The sequence below is a fragment of the Anabrus simplex genome, chromosome X (genome assembly GCF_040414725.1).
Source record: "Anabrus simplex isolate iqAnaSimp1 chromosome X, ASM4041472v1, whole genome shotgun sequence".
NCBI lineage: Eukaryota > Metazoa > Arthropoda > Insecta > Orthoptera > Tettigoniidae > Anabrus > Anabrus simplex.
In genome coordinates, this window is record NC_090279.1 from 149,630,786 (window position 1) to 149,650,408 (window position 19,623).

Here is a 19,623-nt window from a genome sequence, read left to right on the forward strand (position 1 = left end):
GTAGGCACTAGATTCTCCATGGGCACTGATAACTTTTGATGCATATAAGGCACGATTGGCATCCTGGTGTATATAACCATCCTTGCTGCACTCACCTGGTTCCACAGTTCATCTTTGGTGGTTGGCATTGGGTCAAAGCGCCACACCCGTCGTTTCACCATATCCCACACATTTGTAATTGGCGACAAGTCCAGTGATCGGGCAGGCCATGGTAACAGTCTGACAACCTTCGACAACAAGAAGGCACGTATTCGTGCAGCAACATGTGGTCGCGCATTGTCCTGCTGAAATATGGCGTCTGGGGTGTTGTGCAGAAAGGGTCTGCTATGGGCCGCAGGTTGTCATTCATGTAGGTCAGACTGGTCACAGTGCCCTGGACACACACCAACTGTGATTTGTGGTTGTACCCAATAGTACCCCACACCAAAAGGCCTTGAGTTGGCGCTGTATGTCTTGTGTGCGAATGCAGTCAGTGTGATTTCTCTCACCCTGTCTGCAGCGAACCAAAATGCACCCATCATTTTCAAACAAACAGAACCTGAATTCATCCGAAAACACTATCTGCTGTCCTTCCTATCCCCAGTGACGTCGTTCCATACACCATTGCAGTCTAGCGTGCTTATGCACATTAGTCAAAAGTAGGCAGAGAAGTGGACGGCATGCCGATAACCCAGATTATAATAAATGGTAACGGACTGTCACTCCTGATAGTATATGATGTGTTACACTGTTCCACATTTGTGCCAGAGCCAAGGAGGATGCAGATCTCTCCTGCAATGCCATTTGGATAAGGTGTTGATCTTCTCAGGGGGTGATCTGGGTGGTGCGACTAGACTCATCTCTTCGTGTTTTACGGCTTTCTGTAAACCATTCTGTACACACCCATTGCACTGCCGACACACTTGTCCCACAGGAGCAATAATTTTCCTGTGTGGATGCATCACGTTCTCTCATGCCAATAATGCGCCATCTTTCAAACCCACTCTTTTGACAGTACAGTTCTCGCATACATCTGCGAGGCATCTTGCAAGTCTGCTGAAGTCACACTGATCCATTACCTTCGGTTTATAGCGACAGTGAGAGCTGCAGGAACACTTACCAGTCAGTGATGGATCAAGCTCGATAGCTGCAGTTGCTTAAGTGCAGCCAGTATCCAGTAATCGGGAGAAGCCCTGAAGATGGTTTCCCGTTGTTTCCCATTTTTACATCAGGCAAATGCTGGGGCTGTACCTTAATTAAGGCCATGGCCATTTCCTTCCCATTCCTAGGCCTTTCCTATCTGATTGTCACCATAAGACATATCTATCTCGGTGCAATGTAAAAAAAAAAAAAAAAAGTCAGTGGTGGTGCACCAAGATATCAATGTGGACCTTGAACCTGAGGGCCGACATGGTTCAAATGCTAACTATTTCTTCAGAACATACTAATGCACATGTCCTGTGAATATGAACTTCCTATCTCTAGTCTTTCAAGGTGGGTGGTTTTTATGAACATGAGCGTACACAGATACCAACCGAGCAAGTTAGCCTTGTGGTTAGGGTTGCATGACTGTGAGCTTACATTCAGAAACTGGTGGGTTTGAATCCCACCCTCAGTAGCCCAGAAGGTGGTTTCTGATTTTCCACACCAGGCAAATGCTGGAGCTGTAACTTAATGAATACCATGGTTGCTTCCTTCCCAATCCTTGCCCTTTCTCATCCTTGCATCAGTGTGTTAGTGCGATATTAAACTACTAGCAAAAGAAAACAAAAAGAATAGATATTCCAAGTTTCCATGCAAAATGCCTCACATGTCGTTGCAGACTTTGCACCCAGCCAATGAGGCAGAAAATTGTAGGCTCATGTATCAGAATTTTCTTGCATTTCTCTGGGACATTCTAGTTCCACTCATACATTGGTAAAACCCATTGGCTCGTTGGATACTCTTTCCAAATTCTTTGGTTATTTTCCTATTTCTGCAATTATACTCCCCAAATATTTGAAGCTTTCCACAACTTCTAATGGTCTACCATTTACTCCAATATTCCCTCTTCCTTCTCTATTACCTCTCATCATCACTACTGTTTTTTGAGGATTTAGGTGAAGGCACCATTTCTTGAAGTATACATCCAAGGCTTCCAGATCAGTGGCTAAAATAGTTTCAGCATCATAAAAGTTGGAGCACTGAGTCACCAAACAAATGTCATCAGCATAAATGAATTTTCTTGATGATGTGTCTGGGAGGTCGTGTATGTACAGACTGAAAAGAAGGGGGGCGAGGACTGATCCTTGAGGTAAACCATCGTTTAATTTAAACACTCTACTTCTGTCATTATCAGCGTAGATCTGGAAGTACCTATTACTGAGCATATTGCTAAGTAAGGCCGTAAGTTGATTGGGTCAAAATGCTAGACCTAGAGTTATAGTAATGTACGGACTTGTGACTACGCACATTTATCCTAAACTATATGCATGTGTGTACATAGATTCATCATACGATAAATAAAATAAATAAATAAATAAATAAATCACTACTGTCATACTCTTCTCCATACTTATACTCATTCCATATTCCTCTGTCTCCCTATTGCATACAGTAACTTGTTCTTGTACTTCCATTTCATCTTCTCCCCATTTTTTGTTGAATACTATTGTGAATTTCATCCATGACTGTGATGAAGAATAGAGGGTATAATACACTTCCTTGTAGAAGTCTTGTTTCTAAACTGAACGAGTTTATTTGACCTGTCTTTTTTTCTTTTTTTTTTTCCAGTTGCTTTACGTCGCACCGACACAGATAGGTCTTATGGCGACGATGGGACAGGAAAGGGCTAGAAGTGGGAAGGAAGCAGCTGTGGCCTTAATTAAGGTACAGCCCCAGCATTTGCCTGGTGTGAAAATGGGAAACCACGGAAAACCATTTTCAGGGCTGCCGACAGTGGGGTTCGAACCTACTATCTCCCGAATACTGGATACTGGCCGCACTTAAGTGACTGCAGCTATCGAGCTCGGTCCTGTCTTAGTCTTCGTACTACTTACAAACTTTTCATACATGGCTTTGATCATTTGTAGTTCCGCTTTTCCTATCTTCTCTTTAATCAAAGCATCCCAGACCAGTTGCCATGGAATACTGTATCTATGCATGTCATCACTAAATTCTTCCTGAACTCCCATGTTTTCTCCATCATGTTCTTTAATGTGTTGTCTTATTGTACTGCAAATTGATAACGGGTACCACAGTGCCTGTGGAAATGTTTAAAAAACCTATGCATACCTGCCAACCCTTCCGATTTACCCGGAAACTTTCCGGTTTTTAACTCGTTTTCCGATTTATTTTTACTTCTTCCGATTTTTTACTAATATAACCTCTAGTATGGCCAATACTCTTCCCCTACGATAAAGGATAAATTCTTATGTGCTTGTGTAATTTACGAAACTTCATTTTCAAGCGTATTTATTTGATGCTTTATTTCGTGAGTGTTTCGTCAGTCGCCTTCGTGTATCGTTTCCCACTCACCACAGCAGCGTGTGCGCTTGATACAGTTGGGGATTCGGGACGGCAATCGTCCTGTAAGCAAGAGGCTAGCGCGCGCCAACGACTCAGTTAATCGGCACGTAAGAATGAGGTTTTTTTGTGTTGTTTGCGCGCTCTTAAGATTGTTTCTGTGCGTAGTTTCGTCGGAGTTGTAGGCCACGTGTTTTTTCTATGCTTTTCCCCTCTGTCAAAGTCGTATGTTAATAATGTATGGGACATATTGAATTCTTTTGTATTTGATAGTTTCGCGTATTTAAGTGCATAATTTTAATGAGTTGAATGTTTTTAAGGGGGTTGTGTCAGTGCCAGTTTCTGGCATTTTCTTTTCTCGTTATGGCCAAAATATATTACAAACGTTATCTCCAAGTGTTCAGAGATACCTATAAATTTCCGTTCATTTTACCGTCTGATAAAGGAAACTACCGTATTTTCTCGCGTAATTAACGCCCTTGCATAATTTACGCATCCCAGTATTTTTGGGTCCAAAGTGGATAAAAAGAAATGGTCACGTATTTGACGCACCCACAACTTCGAACATCCATCACTCAGCTCCGGTTGAGTTTCGAAATAGAGATGTCAACTACTCAAGTAGCAGGCTTCCTATTGCGAAAGCGCGCATTCCAAACACAGGGCAACGTGCTGTTATTAGCAGTCAGGAAATCCCACTGCACTCGTTTTACGAGTGTTTCGGGTACGAGACATTCTGTGATCTCAAAATTGTCAGTCCACAGTAATGGTGTAATACTGCATCATACAAACTCGCGGTGATCAGTTACTCCGTAACATACGGGAATAGGGCAGCAAGTATTCAGTGTCCACATGAAACGTGTGCTACCGCGTTAACAGAAGTGCCCTTCACTTTACGCCTCTCAATCACCCTTGCATCTCCCGCAGGTCAGACGCCAGTTAGTTCCCATATGCCACAAAGTCGAACAATCGATAAGAAAGGAACATAGTGTTATCGTACGCGCTACCGGAAGCAAAAAACAACGATGTACCGGTACTGCAGTGCTTGCTGTAACAGCTGATGGCGGAAAGCTTGCACCTTACATTGTTCTAAAGCGAAGAACAATGCCTAAAGCAAAATTTCCGCGAGTGATCCACGTTCGTATTCAAGAAAAATGGCGGATAGACACGTCACTCGTACAAGATTGGGTACGAACGGTTTGGGGTAATGTAGCAGGGTCCTTCCTTCGATGACCGGTCCTTCTCGTGTTGGACAGTTTTATTTTTTGCCGGCATGTCATTCAGGTCGTATTGTCAGATGGTAATGAGAATAATATTTTCTAGTGTTGGTACTTCAAACCGACGTGTCTAACATACCTAATGTACCCTATTTGACTTTTCAGAAAAAATCTCACGCCGGAATTTTACGCCAAATGACGATAACCACAAATGAATTAAACCAATTGCGTTTATATTATATTTGATGTATCTTTTAAATGTAAATGAATTGTAAATAATTTGTAAAGATCTAAATTCCTTGAATAATTTACGCATCCGAAGTTTTCACCTGTATTTTTCGTCAAAAAAGTGCGTTAATTACGCGAGAAAATACGCTATTGTGCATTTTGTTGTATGTGCCGGTGTGACACAAATAATATTATTCACATGATTGCAGGTGTCATGAAAGTGTCATAAAAGTCTTCAATTTCTGTATCATAAAAATGGTGCATGTAACATGTCTTGCACATGCCATACATAGAGTGGCTGAAGACGTTCAGGGGAACTACCCTGTAACCATTTTTATGTTTTCTTACTTTAAGATTTTAAATTTAATGGTCAATTCACATTGTAACTATAGATATGTATGCCTTTTATCCTGGCCTTTTTTTTCATGTAGACTGTGGTGGAATATATGTGGTGAAATCCAAGAATTAAAAATCTTCCTATTTTTGGTTTCTAAAAGTTGGCAGGTATGCCTATGACATAAGCTGAGCATATCACTATGACACAGACAAATTGCTTTACAATATGTTGTTGATATGGCTATGGTAAACTCAATTTTGAAGTGATACTGAGAAATTAGGCTCTTTTTATCACTGAAGGAAGGAAATGGTGGTTGGAAACACAAGACTACACCAAAAGAAAACCGTTTACTCATTAGGAAGAGTAAAATAAACCCTAGGCTCTGGGTTTTGACCTAAACTGAGATTTTTGTCTGAGTAGGTGAAATGTTTACATTACGATAGTTTGCGGCTGACTGTTGGAGACAGGGAAATCTAAAAGTATATATTTACATTTTAAATTCTTCTCTTACTTGGTAATGAGAAATTCATGTACAGTATCAAAATTTTGCTTTTGTCTAATATTATACTTCATTAATGGTCAGAAAACTAAAGTACTTGTACAGCCTGCACCTGGGTCAAACTTCCCAGCCAGATTGTTCACTGGAGACCATGGGGACACAAGAGAGGCATTGGAAGACCCCTGAAGAGATGGCTCGACGACATAAAGCTGTTGGCTGGAACACGCTGGTTCCAAGTGGCTCAAGACCGAAGACGATGGAAGCACATGGAAGAGGCCTATATCCAGCAGTGGATTGAAATAGGCTAGAAAAGAAGAATATCTCTATTGTGGACACTCAACTGGAGCAGGTCGACCACTTGTTATATCTAGGAAGTATCTTTTCAACAAATGGTAACTGCTCAAAAGATGTGGATAGGAGAATTGGTGCCACCCACTCAACATTTGGACATTCATCCCATCTTGTCTTCATGAATAAGGACCTTACAATGCATAACCAAGATCATAATTCACCGTGCTATTGTCATATCGACACAGTTGTGAAACTTGGACTCTCTACTGTCAAGATATCAAGAAGCTAGAGCACTTCCCACAGCAAAAGTTTAGATCCATTTTCAACATCAAATACAGTAAGAGGACTGTGTCACCAACCTTGTGCTTCTTGAGAGTGTGCGGGCCGATGACCTAGGTGTTAGGCCCCTTTAAACGAAAAAATGAAATGGCGTATGGCTTTAGTGCCAGGATGGTCTGAGGACATGTTCAGCTCACCAGATGCAGGTCTTTTGATTTGACTCCCGTAGGCGACCTGCGCATCGTGATGAGGATGAAATGATGATGAAGACGACACATACGCCAGTGAAATTAACCAATTATGGTTAAAATTTCCGACCCTGCCGAGAATCGAACCCGGGACCCCTATGGCCAAAGGCCAGCACGGTAACCATTTAGCCATGGAGCCGGACCCCTTTAAACAACAAGCAAGCAACAAGAAAGTGCATGCAGTAAGCATTGAGGCTACCATTGTCTCGTCATCACATGAGTGATACCAGACATCCTCGTCAACTCCTGTACGTGAATTTTGCTTCTGCACAAGACTTCATGGAGCCCCTTTGAGGTGTTTCAGGGATTAGCTTAAGCATACTTTGAAGATGGCTAAAATTAACACTCAAATCTGGGATACACTTGAAGAGAATTGTTCATTTTGGCGTCACACTGTTTCTACATTAGTTACTGTGTTTGAGGAGGAGTTGCATAGACATGAAGAGGCTAATTGATAAACACGGAAGTTCTGTCAAGCTTATCCCTACCTTCCCGCAGCCATTCCATGTGATTTGTGTGGATGTATGTACCATGCCAAGATTGGGCTACTAAATCATATGAAACATGTTCGTGAAGCATTTCAAGTGTGGGAATGTAAACTGCTGAAGAATATGTATACTCGGATACAAGTTGCAGCCATCAACGACTGTATATGCAATTACAATATTATTTCAATATTTTATTATGAAGTTCCACCTTTTCAATACAAACTATACAATGTTTCACATTATATTTATGTTCAGGGACTAGTTTCAACCTAACTGTAGGTCATCATCAGCCTTAAAGCAAATCACACAAATATATCGAAGAAAATAAATGATGTATAAACACAAAGGCCTTAAAAAACTGTGATAATAATAATCGTATGGCCTCAGCTACTGTGTGCAGACATTTCAATTTGATGCCATCTGGCTGCCTGTTCATTACTTTCGACGTTCCGTTTTACTCTAGACCTACTAGATGGCAGACCGAGTTAACCGAAACTCTTTTGGACGTCTATGGCTGAGATTTTAATAAATTTTGTCGTGTAAACACCAAATGTGTCACCAGAGATCTTTTACATGCCAACATCGTACGACATGGATAGTCGAATGGAATTTTTCCTGCCCTTCAAAAATCCGACTACCTCTGCCGAGTTTGAACTCGCCATCTTGGGATCTGGAAGCCGACACTCTACCACTGTATGCACAGCTCATAGAACTGAAGTTAAGACTGGTTACATAAATTAAAATTCTGTTGAAAGTTCAAGCAATGTAGGACACAGTGCATAAAAATGATATGTACATACCATGTATGAATTAAGGTAAGGTTCAAGAGATGTGCTGCACTACTTTTGAAAGATGCTATTTGATAGAGATTCATAAAATACTGGTGCACTGCACTACATTAAAAAGTTGCTTTTGATGGAGATTCTTAAAATGTTGGTTAAGGATGATGCATAGAAATTCAATTAAGGCTGGCTCCTTAAATATGCTGCTTTCTATTCAAAGTTCAACTGAGCCGAAGTTAAGCTATCTTCTCAAGATATTCACATATTCAGTATACATGAATGTGATGTATGATGTTAGAAAGGCTCTTCTGTTTTAAGAATCTTGAATCATCATCTTTCAAGATTCTTCTTGACACTGCACTGTGTCTTAAATTGCTTGAACTTTCAACAGAATTTTATTTTATGTAACCAGTCTTAACTTCAATTCTATGAGTTGGGCATACAGTGTTTTAAGACCTTTGTGTCTATACATTGTTTATTTTCTTCAATATATTTGTGCAATTTGCTTCAAGCTCGAAACTAGTCCCTGAACGTAAATGTAATGTGAAACGTTGTACAGTTTGTATTGAAAAGGTGGACCCTAATAATAAAATATTTAAATACTATTGTAATCACAGTTCAATACAAATGATCAATCATAATGAAATTTATATCTTTTAATGTATATGCAATGTCTGTTTAGTGAACGAATATACTCAATGCTCTACATGCATATTTTATCCCTCAGTCCACTGTAGGAAATTTACCTGGCTCTTGCTTCCTCTGGTCTATCTCCAGTTATTCCTCATCAGTTCCCCTTCTTTAAGTCCTGTTCACTGCCACTGTTGCTGGTACATAAAATGAAAGATTCTATCTTGAGAGTTGTCACCATTGTTGTTGGTGGCTTTAACTCATTTCTGGGTAACTGACTTCTTCCAATAATTTCACTTCTGTCTGTGGATGTACGTTCAATGGTTGAACAGACTAATTCTAGCATGGAGTAAGAGTCCATACAGTTTGCACAGAATTATTGGAAGAGGGCTGGAGTATTCGTGCTTCCCTCCTGCCCTCTTCACATCTGCGTTATTCAGCTTCAAACAGATTGACAGCAGAAGGGATGGTCCGACGTCAAATTGTACGGTCTTGAGCGAGCGTGTCCCAGGTTTGTGGATTGAGACCTGTCATCTTCATAATGTACTTAAGCTGGTCCTTGTAGCACCTCATGAGGACTTCACGAGGTCTGGTGCCAGAACAGAGTTCACCAAACAGGATTTGGCGTGGAAGTCTGGTATCACTCATCCGATGGACATGGCTAATCCATCTAAGCTGATGACCAATGATGAATGATTCTATGCTCTTGGCATGCGCTTTCTCAACAACAGCAATATTGGTGACATGGTCTTCGCTTTTGATCCTCAGGATGGATCAAAGTTTTTGTTGTTTTGCTCACATATTTTGAGCATATTTTAAGAGTAATGAGATAGTAACAGACTAGATTTCAATCTAACATTCTGAGGCTTGAATAACTGTTAATTTTAGAAATGATGGAGCATATATTTTTTCTTTCCAGATCTACATCCACACCAGTAACTTGGAGACTCTATACCCTCATGTACCCAGGGAAGTGCTGCCCACTGAATATGGAGGCTTTGCAGGACCCATTGAGGAGATGCACAGTAAGTTGAAAAAGCTTATTCAGCAATGGATGGTGATGTTTAAGGGGACGAGCAAAATTATTATAACATTTTTTATGACATTAACCTAGCGATTCCTGATGGGGGTTCTGCAAAATGTATGAGCTATTTTAACACACCATAGAATGGGTCACAATATGTTACATGAATGCACAGACTGTCTCTCACAGACCCATTCTGAAATACTTTTTTAAATATTAAAAGTTACTTTATTCTCGTCAATCTTATTCTACTATAAATGAAGCATTATTCTTCTTCTTAATGTAACATCTTCAAACAAAGGTTGGTGATCAACATGGCAATGCAGCAGCTCAAAACAGGGACATTATGCTCAACCCGTACCTGTCCACGAGATTCTTCGGTCACATAGTTCTTTGTCTGTCATATCTGCTGCGTCCTATTCATGTATGACAAACTGGAGGATTCTGTATTTATCATTATATGGCCAAAGCATTCCATCTTCCACTTTTAACATGACATCAGGCTTCTTTCCCAGTTAATCCAGCACCTTGGAATTCTGAATCCTGTCCATCCACAAAATGTAAAACATCCATCTGTACACAGACATTTCAATTGCCTCCCACATCAACTCCATGGAAAGGAAAGATCTATGCACAGACCAAACAGAGTAAAGAACCAAATTCAAGAAGATTCTTCAAGTGCTAGTATTTTAAGTGTTTCACCCGGTCTTCTGTGAAGTGCAGTCTTCCGATTGGAAGAAAACTGAGAAATTGCACAAGACGTGTGATCGAAATGAGTATTTAACAACCAAATCTTTGCTTGTTTTTCTTTTTTTTTTTGCACTGAATATCAACACATACTTGCTTCATAAATTTTATCTATAATTCATGTCTTGCCTTAACTTTATTGATTTCAATTGATGAGTGTCTCTAGTAAGAACGAAACTAGTTTCATCAAATGTATGTAACTTTTAAAAGTTTACAATAAATAGTATGGAATAGGTGGAAATCTTTTAGCTTTTGTTTTATATTATATTGCTCTTCAGTACAGAATAATATGAAATGATGATGAAGATGATTCTCACACGTTCATTATCATATCATTATCACAAAACCAACAAATTTAATTGACATTATACTATCTTAGAAGCGTCTCTTGTTAGCACTGATTTTTTCCACATTAACATAAAACTCATAATTTATCTACTCAAAATGTTTGAAAATTGGATAACCTATGTACGAAGCTTAAGTTGTATAGCTATACTCCTGCTCCTTCTTAACAGTCAATCTGGTGTTGGTGTCCGTGCCAAGTGCACACTATTTGCAAGGAACATAGGGACATTCACTTCAAACCAAATGAAACAATAGATCACTACATCTGATGAAAAGGAATATTTATTCAAATTATGAATATTCCACTTCAAGCTACATACAAACCATTACCCATATTATTATTCAATAAGACATAATTTATAAATCGAGTGGCTTGACTACACAGATGGGAAATGCCAACTCCCAGATCAACTCAGGAACATTTGGTTGCTGTAGGAGCGATGACATAGTTCAGCAACAACCGCAGCAATTTTGATGTGTTATTTGGTTTCAGTTTTGGATGTGTTGTCGGACTTCATCAATGTTTTAGAGCTCGATTTTAAATTGAGTCATACCAGATTATTTTCTTTATTATTGGGTGTATGTGAGCATATGTTTTTCAGTTGGATCATGGCTGAAGATGACCCAATGTATGTGGGGTCAAAACTAGTATCATTTATATAAGACACTACATTAAGCTAATGGTATTGAATAGGTGGACCCTTCTCTACCCTTTGATAGTGATCAATTGTCAATACGGACTGTAATGAAATTCATAACTGATGAATGATGATAGTGGATACCTGTAGATGACTTGTGAAGTTCAAAATAAAATGTTTGAACTTCACAGCTTTCAGAAGAGATTCCCACTGTTTTAGGTCTAAGATAGATAGATAGATAGAGAAATTGATTGTAATGTTTTATGATGGTAGACAAGAATATTTTGAATTGTTAATAATTTTGGGTACTTGATTAATTATCACCTATTCTGTTATCAGCACAATATAGGAACCACATTGTGAGTCAAACTGATCCTGTATTCAGTATTCGGGAGATCGTGGGTTCGAACTCCACTGTCGACAGCCCTGAAGATGGTTTTCCATGGTTTCCCATTTTCACACCAAGCAAATTCTGGGGCTGTACCTTAATTAAGGCCACAGCCACTTCCTTCCCACTCCTAGCCCCTTCCTGTCCTATTGTCACTGTAAGACCTACACAGCAGTATTTTGAAGTGCAGTGATGATACATTGTTTTCTTCCTCTCCTAACAGATCACCTTCAATTTTAAATGTAACTTAAAGGCTTTCCAGTCTGTTGAACACACAAATTCAATATAAATATTACACTGTAACATACATGTAAAATAAAAACCCACTATTAAACAAGGATTATAAATACACACTATTATTCCTAGTTTAATAGTGTTGTTTTTTTTAAATTTTCTTCTGTTTAACTTGTGGTGTGTTTGACAGGCTGAAAAGCCTTTAAGTTACATTAAACTAAGTCGATATTAGAAAGTATGGCTGCCTTCTTAACAAAATAACACTTTCAATTTTAGAACCTGACCCTCCGAAGGTCCCACCTTTTCATCACAACACTAGTACTTCCCCCGACAAAAAAATTCACCTTCCTCTTTTGACTAAAAGAAGTTTAAGTTCTTAGCACAGAGGGTAATCATGATCAAGGTGCCTAGAAATTGATAATTTCTACTTTGTCTCAGCAGAGGGCATAAGGAAATTTATTTATCACTTGAATGTTGCATAAAATGAAAAGTTTATGAAATAGAAGTGGTCAGGAAGACCAAAGCTTCTAGAACTCACTGGTGTAAACAATTTCATGAATGCTTGACAGAAGTCTTACAAAACCTGCTTTAAAAAAAAAAAATCCTTTTGAACTCCATTGCTGCGTATGCTGCTTCCTGCTCCACTCTGAATTAATATCTGCACTATGAACACTGCAAAACTATCTAACACAAATATAATTATGTTACATGTTATATACTTGCAGTTAGAACACAAAATACATTCAGCCTTTTTACATTTGATTTCTCTAATTGCTCAACACAGTTTCACTTCTTTCTCTCAATAACTGAGGTTGAATTATTTCCAGATGTTGAAAGAATCAATACTGTCCACTACATACATTATAATAATTATAGACCATTTTGCCTTTCAGTGTTCAGTCTGCAAGCCTCTGTGAATTTACTAAACATTGCCACAATCCTCTAACCATCGTCGTCTTTGTCTCCCTCTACTTCTCTTACCTTCCATAACAAAGTCCATTATTCTCCTAGGTATCCTCCTCCATTTGCCTCACATGACTCCAACACCAAAGCTGGTTTATGCGTACAGCTTCATCCATTGAGTTCATTCCTAACTTTGCCTTTATCTCCTCATTCCTTCCCTTTCTGCCATTGTTTCCACCTGTTTGTACCAGCAATCATTCTCGCTACTTTCTTGTCTGTTACTTCTAACTTATGAATAAGATATCCTGAGTCCACCGAGCTTTCACTCCCATAAAGCAAAGTTGGTCTGAAAACAGACCAATGTAAAGATAGTTTCTTCCGGGAGCTGACCTCCTTCTTACAGAATACTGTTGATCGCAGCTGTCCACTAACTGTTCTAAAATATCCATTTCTATGAGTGAAGATGAAGCAGAAGCATGTTTACATTCAATCTATATCATCAGTAAACTGTCATAATCATTTGAGTATAACAGAAGTTACAAAGTCATTTCCCAATGTCCGGCTCCATGGCTAAATGGTTAGCGTGCTGGCCTTTGGCCACAGGGGTCCCGGGTTTGATTCCCAGCAGGGTTGGGAATTTTAACCATCATTGGTTAATTTTGCTGGCAAGGGGGCGGGGTGTATGTGTTGTCTTCATCAACATTTCATCCTCATCTCAACGCGCAGGTCGCCTACGGGAGTCAATTCAAAAGACCTGCACCTGGCGAGCCGAACATGTCCTCGGACACTCCCGGCACTAAAAGCCATACGCCATTTCATTTCATTTCCCAATTCCCGCAAACTATAGTAAATAGGGGAAGGTGTTCTCTCTGAGGCAGCTACATAGCTCTACAATATTGGAACACAGCACAGTCTTCATAGGAATGCTGAAAGTATGAGTATAGTCATGTCGAGTAGGCCTTACCATCGGAGCACAAGTCTAATATTTTAATGTAGAGCTCCACTCGACATAGGAGTGCAAAAAGATTAATAGTACTGTGTAGAGCATTCATGCTAACCTATTTGTTTCTTGTTTGCAGAGGACTGGGTGAAGAAGCTGGAGTCCTACATACCGTGGTTCAAGGAACAGGAAGCTCTGGTCGCTAACGAGTCGAGAAGACCAGGAAAACCTAAGAACTACGATGATTTATTTGGAGTGGAAGGATCATTCCGAAAGCTAGCGATTGATTGAGCTAAATTATTCCTCTAGAGGTCTTTGTTGTACTATATCATACCTTCATGATACCATAGTCATGTATTTATTCCAAAGAAGAAAATGCCCACAGAGGATGTATCTCAATCTATCTACTTAACATTTGTTACTTTTAGGGGCGGGAACTCATTACCTCAGTTTTCAGCTTAATGTGCTGGCACCAGATCGCTCAGTCGCAATATTGTATCCTGCATAGTATGGAAACCAACGCTTACTTGCTGCTGCGGCCTTTGATATCCTAACTGGTACTTGGCCTCCTCCTGCGCATTGCCCTTCATCAGACTTGTCTTCCTTATACCTTTGTGGATGTGATTCTACCACCGTGTTTTAGGTAATCCTGTTGGTCACCGTCCCTCTGGTACACTATGCCATACTGGACATTCTTGAGCTTGGTATTCTCTTCCTTTCCTTGCCTATCTCATCTCTGTGGCATCAGATTTCTTAGACAGTTCTCTGAATTCCTGGTCAAGCTTGATTTTCCATTCCCCCTCCTCATGTATTGGTTATTTTCAAAGGTTATGACTAGTGTTGAGAATTATATGCATTAAAAATCCCACAAAATGCATGCAAATATGCACCATAATATGCCCAAAATATGCAGAAAAATCTGTTGAGTATGTAAGCTTCCTGTCATATTGCATATGTGAAAAAATTAAACTCTAGCAACATAACACGAAATGTTCAAATTGGAATCTTAAAGGTAAATATATTATTACTTACATACACAAACACATTATTCTAGTGTTTAACCAGAACTGATCTTGTTAAACACTAAGATACTTACCTCCATATTTCCCTGTTGCAGCTTATTTGAACAGTACAGCAAGTCCACATCATCTTCAGAACCTTGAAGGACTTCGCTACCTAATTTGCCTTAGCTTATTAAATTCTTTCTAAGGACGTTTGCTATTCTCTCCATCACATCATTCCCATGTTTTCCACCAGCTGTATCCATACTTTTAATGGTAGCATCAAGTACCTTCAAATTTCTCCATGCCCTGCATTTATAATTCTTTGATGCTATTGCACAGACCTTGAAATTATTTAAGGTCTTTAAGTCTTAAGGCTCTTTCAATCGTGAAATTACTAGCGTTTTGCCCCAGTGTAGCAGTGGGCGTATCAGTTGGAATGCTTCAACTTTCCAAGACACTGGCGCTAATGCATTGTTGAGACACCACTGCAAGCCTCCTGTGTAGGACAATGCAGTGACGGTGCACTAGGGAAGCATGTGCCTCCACTTGTATAAATGCCTGGCTTTGGCCTATATCACTGCATTGTCTTACGTAGGAGGTTTGTAGTGGTGTCTCAGCGGCGCACTAGCACCAGTGTCTTGGAAAGGTGTAGCATTCCAACTGATGAGCCCACTGCTACACTGGGGCGAAACGCTGGTAATTTCACAATTGAAAAAGCCTAAAGACTTAAGGAGCTTAAATGTTTTTAACATTTTCATTCGATGAAATTAAATTATGGTTTCCATCTAGGAACCTTTTTTTTTTTGTAATGAAATTATTATTTCATATACACTCCACACAGCATTGCCAAGATTACCACGTTATAATTATAGACAAGCTGCTGCGTGTTATGTGATTTAGCAAAGTCCAGAAAACTCTAAAACGTTATTTGCCACTAGTAACTGAAGACCTCCCCAGAATAAGGATATTACCAGCAAATTTTTGAAAAATGAGATTTCAGTGGGTATACCATCATGCCTCTATGCTATGGTGTCATCTAATGTCTTATATTTGAACTTCAAGCTGGTGTACAGCCAGCAGAACTTTGTCCTGTGTGATGTAAGGATGGAACTCAGACAGTGCTTATGTTCGTTCAACACCAGGTGTAATAGATCATTTAAATAAAGGGCAATAGATGTAATAACATCTATATTTTGAAACATTTTCTTGATATTATTATTGTTGTTATGATCATTGTTCATGGAAATCAAGTGTATGTCACATGTCTATTAAAGGGACTGGAGTTGGTTAATGACTTGTATACCTTGGGTCACAGGAAATTGCGAGAAAGAGATAAAGAGGCGTATTGTCCTAGGATGTGCAACCAACTAAAATCTGGCAGAACAGGGCAATATCCAAAATCATCAAGATTTGATTGGTTGAATCGCTAGTATTTTCCATCTTCTTTTACGGTTGTGAGACATGGACCATCAAGGCCAAGGATAAAGAGCACATCGATGCCTTTGAGATGTGGTGTTGGCGTAGAATGCTACGTGTAGTTTGGACCGAAAGGAGAACAAATGAGTCCATCATTAAAGAGCTGAAGATAGTGAAATGTCTCTCTACACATATCAGTGAAAGAATACTTCAGTTACTTGGACATATCTTAAGGAGGGATGGAGGCAACCTGGAGAATTCTACCATAGAAGGAAAAATAGAAGGCGGAAGACCACATTGAAGGACAGCAAGCAGGTGGCTAGATCAGGCTAGGAAGTTAACTGGCCTTCCTCTTCAGAACGTCTTAAGCAAAGCTGAAAATCGAGTTGGATGGCGATACTTTGTGAAGCATATACCTCTCTAGAGACAAAACAATGGGGTCACGACACTGAGTAATGAGTAATAGGACTGATGTTGATGATTTATGATTGCACTAATATTATTTGCTATCATTTTTGTTCTGAGTTCATGTACAGGATTTCTCTTGTTATATACAAACGTAAGACATACTTGAAGATTATTTTCCACTGTACCACTTTCAATAAGTTATACAATAAAATACTATTTTTAATAGATGAACTTATTTGTATACTTGCACATGCAATTGGTTCGAGTAGCATATACCATGAAATAAACTCTGAAAATAATGTCCTTCTCTCCTGAAAAATTACTCATTTGTTGGTTACATCTGTATTCCAAGGACATCTTCAATTATAAATATGATGTTAACCTTGGAATATTCACCAATATCCAAAATATATCCATGAACAAATGTGCTTCAATCATATTAACCTTTAGAATGCCAAATACGATCTGATCGTATTGCAGAAAAATGGCCAAAATTGCCAGATACGATCTAACAGCATTCTACTTAGAAGGCAGATGAGATTGTATCTGTGTCACGACTAACTAGGAATTTCTTTGTCACATTCTGTACTTGTAGATGCCATTGTTCGTTTACATTCGATGTGTGCAGGGAGTCAGAGTATTCATTTGTTTATATCCATAGCCTTCAGAACAACCGATACGGTCAAAGAAAAGTTAGCTTGAACTATCTAGTTGGTCGTGACACAGATACAATACCAACTGCCTTCTAAGTAGAAAGCTAATTTAAGAAATCCCACGATACAATTAGATCATATTTGGCAATTTTAGCCATTTAAAATAATTAAACATGAGAAGGCAACTTAAAAATGTCGAAAATTTAGGATTAAAAAAAAGTTGTCCGTTTCTGAAGTGTTCAAAAGCACACAATTTTCGTAGAACAAACCTTCTGCTTCAAAACAAAGGAAAGAACAGGCAAATACATCAAATACATCTCATGTTATTTAAAAAGAAAGACCCTGCATTTTCAGGCAAAATAGCTTGGCAATTTATGTATGGGAATCTACAAGAGATTCTGGCCCTCTAAGGGTTAATTTAACATCCATTACTAAGTTTTATTAAGATGTGTTAAAAAGGTGTAGTTGCATATATTTCTCAACACTAAATGACTTTTCTTTCTTCTATTTTTTTATTCAACATCTAGTTCTCAGCTACATTTGTTAGTATTGGGCATATTATTGCTTTATAAATGAAGATTTTGATGTGGTGAGACAACAGTTTGGATACCTGGAGTTTTTAAAAAAAGCATGGATCCTTCTGTTTGTTGATTTTAGTCTGCACTTCAACTCTGTTTCTTCTGTATTTTTCTGTATATCACTACACAAAGGTAGAGAATGGAAAATGAAGTGAATATCACTGCACTGAGCATTCAACCATGGAACTGGAGTAGAAATACGGTGATTAATTAGGAGAAAATCCGTTTAAGAAGACAGAAATATGTACAGAATTTAACCTGGTCTCTATTTCTCTATGTGTCATTTTCTTTATATTCTGTGTACTTTCATATGTTCCTGTCTTTGATGAATGCTTTTCTAAATATTGCAGACAAAAAAAGTTTCACACTGCATTACATAATGACTAATATAATGTTGTGTGCCTCCAGAGAAGCCTGGTACAGGTCCTTCAAGATCAGTAACGTAGCCAGGAATGGCTGAATGGTGCAGTAAGGGGAAGGGGGGTTGTAGTTACAAAATGATTGTAGAACACAATAAAGGTGCATCAATGACTTGTCATTATAAGGAAACTGATTTAAGTAAATTACAGATCATTTGCTTCTACAATTATGTCCATGAATGTTTATTTAGTCTATTGTTAGTTTATGTATATTTTCTTTTTGTAAAAATATCATGGGGGTGTCTAACCCCCAGTAATCACCCCCCCCGGCTATGCCCCTGTTCGAGATGATGCATGATAGTTGACCTGCGCATATGTGAGGATGGGGCTCCTACCTATGCTGAATTCTAATGATAAAAATGACACACACACACACACACACACACAGTCCCCGAGCCATCAGAATTAACAAATAAATGTTAAAATTCCTGGGAATCAAATCCGGGACCCCTTGGACCAAATGCCAGCATGCTATCCATTTAGCCATGGAGCCAGACAGTGATGTAATGATTAAATGTTATGTACCCAAGTTAAATTAACTATAAATCTTGCCTGGCAAATGAACTATCCTTAGTAAATACCATTATCTTGCTTCCCGTTGTAAACCGTCCATGTGTTATTTAGCATTACTTTGTCATGTATCATTTATTATAAATAAATTTTGTAATTTTGATTGTTAGTTGGAACTTTTTTCAGATTGTTCACAAACCAGATATATAGTATGTGCCAAAATATACAGCATTTGGAGCTGTTAATTATTAATTGAATACCTGCTGGCGAAATTGTTATAACCCTCAAAATGAACATTTTTCAGTAGAGAAGAAATACAAATAAACAAGCAAATTATTTGTGAATGCTTATTCTGCCATTGACAATTGACAATTAGATCACTAGTTATTAATGCATAATAATACCAAGCTCGATAGCTGCAGTCGCTTAAGTGTGACCAGTATTCGGCATTCAGGAGATAGTGGGTTCGAATCCCACTGTCGGCAACCCTGAAGATGGTTTTCCGTGGTTCCCCATTTTCACACAAGGCAAGTGCTGGGGCTGTACCTCAATTAAGGCCATGGCCGCTTCCCACTCCCAGCCCTTTCCTGTCCCATTATCGCCATAAGACATATCTGTGTCGGTGCGACGTAAAGCCAATAGCAAGGGAAAAAAAAATCATTTTGACAATGTGTGACTTTGAAACCTAATATAAGAGATGATCGCTGGATGTCCGTGCAAAAAGGTTGTAACTGTAACGGAAGTAGCACATTTTTGCAGGTTACAACGTTTATACTACTGAAAATACCGATAGCTTTTAATATTATTTATTGTTTTTATTCTGTATAAAAATTATGAAACATAAACCACACTTCTAATTTGTATTACCCATTGTTAAAGCTTCTCATTGTTTAACAGAATTCACTGAATACCTGCAATATTGTTGCGAGAAGGTTTT

At 38.8% G+C, this 19,623-nt stretch overlaps 1 protein-coding gene across 3 annotated transcripts in view; it reads left to right on the forward strand.

Annotated features, from left to right (window-relative positions):
- LOC136886402 (alpha-tocopherol transfer protein-like) overlaps positions 1-18,855 on the forward strand; it is a 218,573-nt gene extending 199,718 nt beyond the window's left edge. For all 3 annotated transcript variants that reach the window (XM_067159176.2, XM_067159178.2, XM_067159177.2), the window contains 2 exons: positions 9,399-9,504; positions 13,838-18,855. In XM_067159176.2, the coding sequence (XP_067015277.1) occupies positions 9,399-9,504; positions 13,838-13,989 (258 nt within the window). In that variant the 3' untranslated portion in view covers positions 13,990-18,855. The remainder of the gene's footprint in view (positions 1-9,398; positions 9,505-13,837) is intronic.
- The last annotated feature ends 768 nt before the right edge of the window (positions 18,856-19,623 follow it).